The sequence below is a fragment of the Lampetra fluviatilis genome, chromosome 20, assembly GCF_964198595.1.
Source record: "Lampetra fluviatilis chromosome 20, kcLamFluv1.1, whole genome shotgun sequence".
NCBI classification, from domain to species: Eukaryota; Metazoa; Chordata; class Hyperoartia; order Petromyzontiformes; family Petromyzontidae; genus Lampetra; species Lampetra fluviatilis.
The window spans coordinates 9035677-9046968 of NC_136294.1; the positions used below are offsets into that span (position 1 = coordinate 9035677).

Below are 11292 nucleotides of genomic sequence, written 5' to 3' on the forward strand. Positions count from 1 at the left end.
TATGTTAGTCAACCGCAAAGGTTTTAATGTTTGTCGCTGGCATTATTATGTAAAAAAAACAACATTTAACAAATGTGTGTAACCCGCCAAGAGACGTGTCCTGAATAACTTGTCAATTGGAGTAGCGTTAATGTTTTGGCCAACTCCCACTGACCGGCTTGGTGAAGTATGGTCAAAGAACCCCTACAACCCTCATGGGGTGGGGAGGCTGTCTGGGTGAAGTAACATGACAAATATGCAGCGTATTGATCGCGTTCGTTTCAACACAGTGTCTGCAATACACATTTAAGATAAATTCCCATCTGAACCACCTCACAATGTGAACTCAGCAGAATTAGAGCACACCACAGTGGAGAGTAATACAGTGGTCCTTTGAGTGCGCGTGTGCCATCTTGATAGCTGCATGCTAACACAGCAGTGGAATTGCAACTGTCCTTTGCTGTTGTGTGGTACGCGTGCTTGCGTGCATGCGTGTGTGTGGTAGGTATGGAAAGCGGCTACGAACCCGGCGACCCGAGTTCGATTCCCACTTACGGCCAACGCCAGTAACGATTATCTGAACCGGTTCTGGGCCTCCCCTGGGTCGGTTCTGCCTCAAATGAGTACCTGGAGCAGTGTGTAAACATCGCCACTGGGGAGACAAAGGCGGCCGGGCATGGTGCTGGCCACCCACCTCCTCCTGTGTTCTTCTGGCTTTCAGAGGTGCTCGCTAGTAGCACTTGCCCCTACAGTCTGTTGAGGCTATAGTGGGGGATCTTTGTCTTTGTTGGTGCGTGTGGAGCGGTGGCACAGTGGTTGTTACCACACAGCGTTACAAACCCGGTAACCTGAGTTCAATTTCTGCTCGCAGCCAACATCGGTAACGAATATCCGAACCAGTCTTGGGCCTCCCCAAGGTTGACTCAGCCTTAAATGAGTGCCTGGTGCATAAACATTAGCACTGGGGGAGACAAAGGCACACCCGGGTGTGGTGCTGGCCACCCACCAACTTGTGTGCCGTGCCAGCCTGATTCGGTGTTTGTAAACAACAGTCTGTTGAAGGTTAACTGGGAGGATCCGTGTGTGTTGTGATTTGTGTGGGGGCGTGCAGGTCTATTTGAAGGAGGCTCCCTGGCCGTCCGCTCAAGCTGAAGTCCGCACCATCAGTGCCTACAAGGTATAAGACAATCTTCGCCTCACTCCCACGTGTGCGTCTTGTTCCCAATGTGAATAACGAGCAGAATGGCCCACACCTTACACCTTTTTGGACCATGCACGTTGTCCCCATCTCATGGTTAACACATGACATCCTGTAATTAGCACAGTAAATAATTAATGTACGTGACTTTTAACAGTACGGCTGAATGATATTGTATTGTTACATTAGGCAGCATTTTTTTTTCAATCCACTGCTGGATGAGGCCTCCCAATGCCATGTGGGTTGTTTGACGTGCATCACAAAGCTGGTGAAGGCGGGGAGTATAGATGTGATGGCAAAGAAGTAGAGTACAACATTCAAATTTGCTGCACTGCACTCCGCTGACTGCCACGTAGCACATCTCCGCCGTGCGTGGAAACTCGCTCATCCAAAGCGGTATCCAGGCCGAAACCTGCTTCGCTTCTATGATCCGCTGAGATTGGGGCAGATTCCAGGTGCTTTGTTCATAGGCAGTTGTAATGTTTTAATATGTAAACAGCTTCATATTCTTGGTTGTTTTGGTAAAGTCAAAATTTCTTGCTGTGGTTTTGACACCTGATGATGATTGCTTGTGTTCCGATCGAAACGTCGTGAGAATTTTATTATTATTATTATTTTTCTTCAACGTGACTTTACCAAAAGAACCAAGAATATTTAAACAGCTGTTATGATGGGTCACTTTCATACCTCCAACACCATCACAGCAGCACAGTTACTGATGAGGTTGGTCTCAGCCAGCAGTGGCTAATATGTGGATCGCAAAACACCTTTTGTGGATAAGCATAAGAATCCATGCATTAAACTAATACTTCTTCCAATAGATGGTGCTAGTACTTTATTTACTGGTGCCGTGGTGGCGAGATGTTAACTCTTCGCCTGGTATGCAGGAAGTCGTGGGTTTGATCTCGACCCTGAAACCTTGTACATTTGGAGTTTGCATATTCTCCCCGTGGTCGCTTTGATTTTTATCTGGGTCTTCCGCCTTTTCCCTCCACATTTAGAATCAACATCCATTTAGAGTATTTGGCTGCTATAAATTTCCAGTTGACAAGCCACTTCGTTCAGCTATCATTTGTGACCAGGTCGCTTCAGAAAAAGCTATATAGCTCGGTGGGCCTTACGTGGTCAAATAAACATCGTAAAAAGTAAAAATATATTCTCTCTCTCCGCTATTGTTAGTCAAAGCGGGTCTGGTGAATCGTGGAGCCCATTAGGATCCACCAGACTGCAGCACAGCGCAAGATGTCTCGGCCACCGTTTGGTCTAACCCCAAGACACGGGTCCTGAGCAGTGAGTGTGTTCATAAGAGACACGACAGGAAGCATCAGCTAAATGCAGTGGCATGAACAGAGCACACACTAAGCTCTTAATAGAAGACAAAGAGCATCCATTTAGCCTTACAGACTGGTTGGGCAAGTGCTGCTAGTAGCCGCCGAATAAGGCTGGCAGGGTCTTCATCGGTGCTCACTGTCAAGTGCTGGCTCACCTATGCCTGGTTGCCGCTGCTCTTGCTAATCGTAGCTCTGAATCACGCACGAGGTCATGTGACGCTGCATCGGTTCTTTCGCTCCTGGTAGTCCCATGAAATTGCACTTCGGTAAAAGTCGGTTATTTTACCGTGCATGCAAAAATGTACACAAGTTTTATGTTATTGTTACGTTCAGGCGAAGGGAGTGTACAAGATGTATACGAACGAAACAAATAATAAGAAAGTATACTAGCTAGACGGTCAAGGTTTATAACAGGAGCACATTGTTACTGCAACCGAATGTTGATTCCCAGCTGGTGTAACGGAGATTCAGTCCGGGTTCCGACACCAATTTCTATTGGTGCTGTCATGTTTATAGAATATGACCGACTCTCGATATTGGAGGGATTGGCAATGGGTGGTGGGATCGGTGGCCCAGATGAAACAAAAACACGGACAATGCAATACTTGTCTATTTAGCAACGCAAACGTGTGCATCGTTTGACCCCGTAGAATGGGGGATCAAGACTTTGCAAGGTGTTTACGGTCACTTTGGCACCGAGTCGCTTGCCCCACGACAAGTGAGGGAGCCGCTGATAATTAAACCGGCTTGCAAGTGAAGATGTTTCTCTATTTGCCAAAAGTGAACCTGAAAACCGAGATAACACTGGTCAACACACTTTTTCTGGCATAAGGTATTCCAACGGTTTTAAGGTAATTTTGAGGTGCTGATTCCAAATCTGGCATCAGTTTTTGTCTATCACGTCAGGTTTTTTAGATATCAAATATTGCATTTTCAATAAAAACTGCAGAAGAAAAGTATTAAATAAATGTGGATATCTACATAAAATGATAAACACACTATCCTAAAAATACAGCACCATATTTTAACACTAAAGCAGTCACTGACTCGCAACAACTTGCAATCATAAGTGACAGAGTTCATTTCGGGTAAAATCAATGAAAATGGGGTATGCCGATAGCATAAAATGAGATGTGATAGAGCAAATCTGAGATCAGATTTGGAATCGGCACCCTGAAATTAGTCTACAACAGCTGCAAAAGTCCAGGCCAGAATTTTTCTTTTTTTGTTGACCAGTGGTAATCGGTCCACGGATGACCGGAAGGTTCTTACTTTTCTTTGTCTCCCACCTGCATTGTCCTCCCAAGACACCCAGAGACAAGGTGCAGTGCATCTTGCGCACATGTTCGACCATCATGAACCTGCTGAGTCTCGCCAACGAAGACTCGGTGCCGGGAGCAGACGACTTCGTCCCGGTGTTGGTCTACGTCGTCATCAAGGTGGCAATGCTTCCCCACTCCATGTCGCTCTCTCCCTGCCCCCCACCATTCAGAGGGGGGCGCCGCTGTGGCGAGATGTTAACGACCTCACCTGGTACGCAGGAGGTCGTGGGTTCGAGCCTGACCCTGACGATGCCCTTGTATATTTGGAGTTTGGCATTTTCTCTCTCCACGTGGTCACATGGAATTTTCTCCGGGTCCTCCGATTTTTCCCTCCACATTTAGAAACAACGTCACGCGTTTAAGAGTATTTGGCTGCTATAAATCTCCACATGAGAAGACACTTTATTGACCTATCATTTGTGGCCAGGTCGCTTCTGAATACGAGCTATATAGCTCCATGAGTAAATAAAAAATAGGTTTGTTTATTTGTAGTTTAGTTTTAGTTTAGTCTGTCCCGACCACTGCGACAACGTAACGTCGCCGATTCCCCGTCTCACCGCCGCTCTCGCTAAATCCACAAGTTGCACGCATGGCGGTGATGCGTACAATTATAGATATTATTATTACCCTGAATGTTTACCCGGGAAAGCCTCGCCGAGTCTCAAGACTCTCTTCCAGGAGGGTCCTGCCAAGTTTTCACAGTAGTCGGCGGTGCCGCTGTGTCTAATCGCAATTGCGTGATCTGTGGGTAAATTTTCAGCACTGATTACGTTTGCCAAAACCATTACGTTATGTTTTTTAAAATATCTTTTTACGCAAGCGTGAGAAAACAAAAAACACTCCTGTTCTTTCAAGCCTCACCCGTAAGAAGTTTGTACAATCGTTGACAATGACTTTTATTTTAAACCGCATATTGCCGCAAACAACAAGCCGGAGACAGAATGCGAAGGCAAAAGCCAACGGTCGCTTGCACCTCAAGCAAAAGGAAAAGGCTCGCAGAGGGACCATGAAATTCCAGAGGCAATCATGCATAGTGTCAACAGGTGGCTTTGTGCACCGTGTAAACATAAACACCGGGGAGACAAAGGCAGCCTGGCATGGTGTAGGGCCGCTTCCACTCGCCCCCACGCCCTCACGCCCCACGCGCCCCAACTTCTGCAGTGCCGCCCTAACATAGGTGCTCGCTAACAGTACTTGTCCCGAACAGCGTGTGAATAATAATGGCTCTACGGGGTGGGGGGGGGGAATCGTTTGCCTTTATGCACAGGCCAATCCACCGTGCATGCTGTCCACGGTGCAGTACATCAACAACTTCTACGAGAAGCGACTGAGCGGGGAGGAGCAGTACTGGTGGATGCAGTTCACCGCCGCCATCGAGTTCATCAAGACCATCGACGACCGCAAGTGAAGTCCGTCCGTGGTGGAAATCGACGATTCGTTCAAACGCGCGCACGTGTCGTTTCTAGAGCCGAGAAAAAAAAAAAAACGTAAACAGTTTACGCAGATGTCCAGTCGAGGTGGGCGTGTAAAAAAAAAAAATGTTGTTGTACATAGCTGGTTTTTGTCTGCAGCATCACTCTTATCGAGTCCTGCCCCAACTTTTTAAATCTCAATGGGACTCAAGTATGTAGAACTTGTACATATATACGAAGCGTAACGTTCGTTGGGAGTACTTGATTCGTTGGGTGCCCGTCACCTTTGGCGGGGGCGGGGGTCGGATGCACAGCGGTTTGTTTGCAGGCATTGAATCCCCAGTCATGTCACGGGCTTTTATTTCTAACTTGTACATAGGACACATTAAAGATCAAGAGTCGTTAGATATTTACATGTGACTCTTATGTGTACGTTCAATCATCTGCTTCCTTCAATCTTGAGTTTAGTTGTCGAATTTCCAGAACCTTTTCCGATCGACTTCAATTTGAAGTTTTAATTGTCGGATTTTGAAATGTTCCATCAGACTGTTGCAGGAGTCTAATTCTTACACTCCGACACACATGTTTACTTGCAGCCAATACCAACTCGTCATTTTGGTAATGAGCCTTTTACACAAAAAACCTCCACTAGCCGACAAGAAAAGCCATTTCTAAGCCATTTCCTTTTTCACGATACAAACTGCGGGGAATTGTACCAACAATATCATCGTGGGTGTCTAAGCCGAGTTTTTCGTCAACGTCCCTTGGAGCTTGTGCATGGCATCAAGTGAGCAAAAGAGAACATACATCGCTCGGTACAGTTGCGTCTACCGTGGAACCGGTTTCGTTTTCAAACGTAACAGCAGCGCCGCGGTACTTGTGCGCGTTGTTGAAATAGCGAAGGTCGCGTGGTGAATCCGGTGCGGATCTCGCCGTGTTTCACCGCCGCGTGGTGTAGCCGGGTTTGCGTTGGGCCGCCATGGTGCGCGAGGAATGAGATGAGGACCCCCCTCGGTCCACTTTCCCGCGCTTCACCCCGGCGCAAAGTAGCCGCCCCTGCCCCGCTATCGAGAGCGTGGTCTCGCACGGCCGCAACCCGCGACGCCGCTGTTTCGCCGCCCGCTGCGTTTGGGGGGACCCCTCGTGTTCGTCCGCCTTCCGCGTCTTCACGGCCGCTCTTCACTACCTCTGCCCTGGCCCACTTCCGGTGCTCTGCTGGATTGTCGATTTTGTCCGAGCGTCGTACCAGCTGCAGGCAGCGATGACGCCTAAGGGAGTTTTGGCAGCGGAGGCGCAGAATATAGTTTACGTGTGCGCGCATGCCCGTCGTTTACCAATATGTGTGCGGAGTCTCGGAAGCGCTGGCTCAAAGCTTCTCTTCCCCCCCTTCCCCCTCGTGCATGTTTGTGGTGAAGTCCTGTGTGCGGTCGTCCTGTGTGCGGGCGTGCCAGGGGTGCTCCCTGGGATCAGACGGATGCTTTAAAGAAACACTTGCAAACAGAATGGCCTGGAGCTGTGCCACTAAACATGTGCCGTATTAATTTCCCTTTACCGTGGATGTCAAAACCACCAACCCAGATTCTTTAAGGAAGGTCGCCTTGTGTGCCGACCAGTCCTGTTGGGATGTCTGTGCGTCGCCGATGACTGATTTAGGCTGACGTGTCTTTTGTGGGCTTCATTTTTTACCGATGAAATTTGCTACTCGCGACCGCTGTCCGTAAAACGGTCCAGGGTTTTGAAGTCTTGGCAACACCAGCGGTGAAGAATGCCACACCTGAACGGTCAAGCTGAGCGACGACTGCTTTGCAATTTTTGGTGTACAGGATCGGCTCCACAAGTTGCTTCCACCATTCCTCCCGTGCCCACTGATGCACCATGAACGGAAGCCCCGCTCTGCACCGCGTGTTTTTGGTCTATAAGGACACGAGGCTAGCGATTTAGTGTTGTGAAGTGTTCTCAAGATAGTGGGTGCTTAATGTAGCTGTTGCCTTAACCCCCTCGTAACCTGTGTGGGACGTCGCCACAACGGCGCTGGATTTATAGACGCCTTTGGAAGGGAAGGCGGAAGGCCCCTTATTCGGGACGCAGTGTGCAGAGCCACGTTTTGACCTGCACAACAATCGTCATAACAACTCGGATATTGAAATAGTATTTAGCCAAAACAAAACCAAGCATATTTACTTGAATAAGTAGCCGCCAAATGTTTTGCCTGCTTTACGCCACAGTAGTGAAATGTATCTCAATTATAATTGGAGCTTGGTGGAGAATCAACGCGTCGGAATTGGCACGATTTGGGTTTAACGGTCACTTTGGCAAACGTTTCCAGCCACTCCAGCCATGGCCACTGAAAATGGGCCGAGCGAAGGAGGCGCATTCGGCCGACTCTGCTTGAGCCCCCGATCACTTTTGAGTGTCGTTTGTGGGCTCGAGGAGAAGCTTAATCGGTGTGTGCGCGCGTGTCTGCGCTGTACTTTTTTGTGCGTACGTATGAGTGTATGTACATGCATGCGTACAGCTTTGTGTGTGTGTGTGTATACACACACGGGTGGTATACTGAATGTATACACTTGTGTTTCTTCGAAGGTGTAAATTTGACATGTGCTGTCCCCCCAGATTAAGTTGAGGACTTTGAGAGTGCCCAGTGGACTTGGGTTAGATGGGTTCTCACTTGGTCACAGGCGGTGATGTGTGTGTGTGTGTCTGTGTGTGGTGCTTGGGGATTCTCGGGTTACTCTGAGCAGCAGCATTAGTTAGAATTGGGGCGAGCCCCGCTCGGCGTTGGCTGGTTCAAGTCGAACTACTTGAACCGTAGGTGCCTCCGCTGCATCCTGTTGAGTTTGCTCCGTCGCTGCCTTAGGCACGTGGTCACGCGTGAACCCGGCTTAGGAGAGCAATGGTTTAGTTGTAGGCGGTGTTGCTTGCCAAATCTTAGCCAGTGTGTACCGCTTCCTTTATGGGTTTGCACTGGCACGGAATCGCCTTTGCCAGATCCATAAGGTTGTGTGTAATGCTTCCTGGATGGAGTAAGCCAAAATTAAGATTGTTGAAATTGAGGAATGCATTAACACAACGACGATGAAGTGATGCAATGCAGGAAATATGCATTTGTCTGAATTTCCAGGTGATCGCTCGTAAATCCATGACCTGTATTTGTTAGTTTGAGGAAAACCAGACCTGTAACTCATTATACCTACAATCTTTGTCGCCGTGATGACGGATGACAAAAGCTTTTACGAAGATAATTGAAAAAGCATATATTGGACGCAAACGTGTAAAATGACAGGCGGCAAGATTCATTAGACATCCAAACACCAAACAATCGCGTAAAAAAAAAAGCGCCAATCCCCAGTGCTGAAGAACTACGGGATCAAGGTAGTGAGAGAGGATCGAGTGCGCGAGTGTGGGCATTAGAAAGTGTTCGGTGTTTGCCGCCCTCCCCCCGTGTGTGTTGTGTGCGCGCGTGTGTGACCTGTCCCGGCCTCTATTGCACAGTAAGGCCCCGTGGAGTTGTTTGTGCTTTGCTGCCGAAGTTGAACGCGCTGTGTCCAGGAGGTTTCTCGTCTGCCCGTGCGGCGGCGAGTCTGTGTGTGGGGGGGGTGAGGGTGAGAGTTTGATGTGCACTTGAAATGGGACGCGGTTACGCGCAATCGATGGAAGTCGTTTCCAATACGTTGAATACAGTGAATTTCTGTTTTATGTTCGCGCCTGTAATTAATCACATGTCAAAGTATACAACATGGAATCGTATATATAACAGTGATGTGTTTTTGTCTTTTTTGTTAGTATGATTGAAAGGTGTGTGTGTGTGTGTGTTTAAAAAAAAAAATCTGAACAATGTTGGTCATCTACCTGGCAGTTTTCACCCGACTCGTGGACGGTCCACACCCCTGCTGCTCTCTGCTCACTCCTGTGCTCTGCCCTCTCCACGTCTACTCCCACATTCCTTTCGTATGCTCGCTTACCACTTGATCCACCATTGGAACCTCCTTTGCCAGTAGCAAAATATGATAATTGTTTTTTTTAACCCTTTTATCTGGCAACAAAACTGACACCTTTTTTTACAAGGAGTCATGTTTGCATTGACCACTATGTAAATGCTTACCCCGAGCTCTCATACTCTGATGGTGCATTGTCTTTGAGTTGTGCGCCTTTTGGCGTCATCTGGTTTAAACCATGTGAGACTAGGCTCTAAGAAAAGCTGTCTCGGGTGTGGACCAATCAATTTCAAGGACAGTGCATACATTATCAGAGTTGTGTTTTTCGTTTGCATTCCTACCGCAGGTATTGTGGTCAATACAAACGTGACGCCTTGTAAAAAAGGTGTCAATTTTGTTGTCAGATAAAAGGGTAAAAAAAACAATTATCACTTGGATCCATCTCATCCTAGGCCTGCCTCTCTGTCTCCACCCTGGTGCGTCCTGCATCAACCATCGTCACGCCGCGACCTCCGGTCGTCATCCTCGCAGCAGCGGCGGCTTTCGGCTGCTCGCCACCGAACAAAGACGGCGGCCACGGCATCGCGCGGCGCTTTCAGATGCGCTTCTGCGGCCGTCTGGAACGCTCTTCCGATATTCGGAAGCCACTTGGAGCCTGTGCACTTTTTAAATCTAGATTGAAAAAATTGCTCAACCAATGAGTGCGGTTAGCGATGTGCATGCAAAAGGAGTTCTACGTAGATCACATTCAGGTGCATAAAACAACACCTGTTTAACAAGCATCGTGGTCTTGCCTGTAGGAAGCAGTGGAGGAAGTAAGTTTTTGACAAGCCATCTGCATGCGCAATCACCGTGCACAAAGCAGGCGGCCGTGGGGCTACATTATCATCAGGGTGCAGTGCCGCAAAATGCATTGTTGCACTGCACTATGCTCCCCGAGGCTTTCATATCCCACACATTTCTAGTGTTATCAAGTACGGCGGAATAACCCCTCGCTACTCGTGGCCAGTGCGGGGAGGCACCGCGTACGGAAGTGGATTGGCAAACGTCCTGTCCCATGTTTAATTCCACATGACGATGATCCACACTTCTCTGAGCTATCTTTTGTGATAGCCAGGCAGCTTATGAATGTGGCTGAGTGCCTTACCTGGTAAAATACAAAGTTTATCCATAATAGAGGGTTTTTTTTGTTAGATCACGTAAATATATAAATGTGTCGTTAACCCCGACAGCCAATTACGGTAGTAAGGTTTGTCACGTTCAGACAACATGCCAATTAGTTACTAGTTATACACACCGGTGTGTTGGAGATGAAACCCACAAAAAATAATTGCCATACTCTTTGGGTCTTGCCATGTTTTGTTTACGTGACAAACCTTACGCATCGGCTGCGTCTGGTGGGTTTACGCGATCGAACCAAGAGAAAAAAAACCTTATGGATAATATTGGTCGCGGACAGCCTGCGACGTGTTAAACAAACAGTTTAGTTTACATACGCCGGATACGCGCATGCCTTCGCGTTTACAATGTTTGCGTCCATCATCTGCCAAACGGCAACAACGCCGAGCGACTCGCTGCGTGGCACTGGACACGAGGCAGCGCACGAGGCAGGGACTGCGCCGAGGATGAACGCGGCTCACGGGGCGACACCTGCTTACGATGAAGCCCGCCCCCTCCCTACATTCTAGATTTGAAGCTTTCGTGACTGCAAGGATTCATATTATTAGGTTTTTTTTTCGGTAAAGTCACGTAGGTAAAAAATTTATGCAAATAAAATAAAAATCGCGACGTTTCGGAGGCAACTCAAGCTTCCGTCTTCAGGTGGAACCGTCACAGCACGATAGCTGCATCAAGTGAGAGATACAGTGAGATACAGCTATCGTGCTGTGACGGTTCCTACCTGAAGACGGAAGCTTGTGTTGCCTCCGAAACGTCGTTATTTAATTTTTATTTTACTTTTATTAATTTAAATTTTTTACCTACGTGACTTTACCGAGAAAAACCTAAGAATATGAATATCCTCCCGACATCTTCATCTTCCGTCTCTTCGTCATGCCTTCTTGTTGCGCGGCTTGACCCCCGACCCCCGCCTCCCCCCCCTCCCCCCACCTCCCC

The 11292-nt window shown here is 48.1% G+C and overlaps 1 protein-coding gene across 7 annotated transcripts in view; it reads left to right on the top strand.

Annotated features, from left to right (window-relative positions):
• GAPVD1 (GTPase activating protein and VPS9 domains 1) overlaps positions 1–8992 on the top strand; it is a 65570-nt gene extending 56578 nt beyond the window's left edge. For all 7 annotated transcript variants that reach the window (XM_078865573.1, XM_078865569.1, XM_078865567.1 and 4 more), the window contains 3 exons: positions 1091–1156; positions 3816–3947; positions 5098–8992. In XM_078865573.1, the coding sequence (XP_078721699.1) occupies positions 1091–1156; positions 3816–3947; positions 5098–5238 (339 nt within the window). In that variant the 3' untranslated portion in view covers positions 5239–8992. The remainder of the gene's footprint in view (positions 1–1090; positions 1157–3815; positions 3948–5097) is intronic.
• The last annotated feature ends 2300 nt before the right edge of the window (positions 8993–11292 follow it).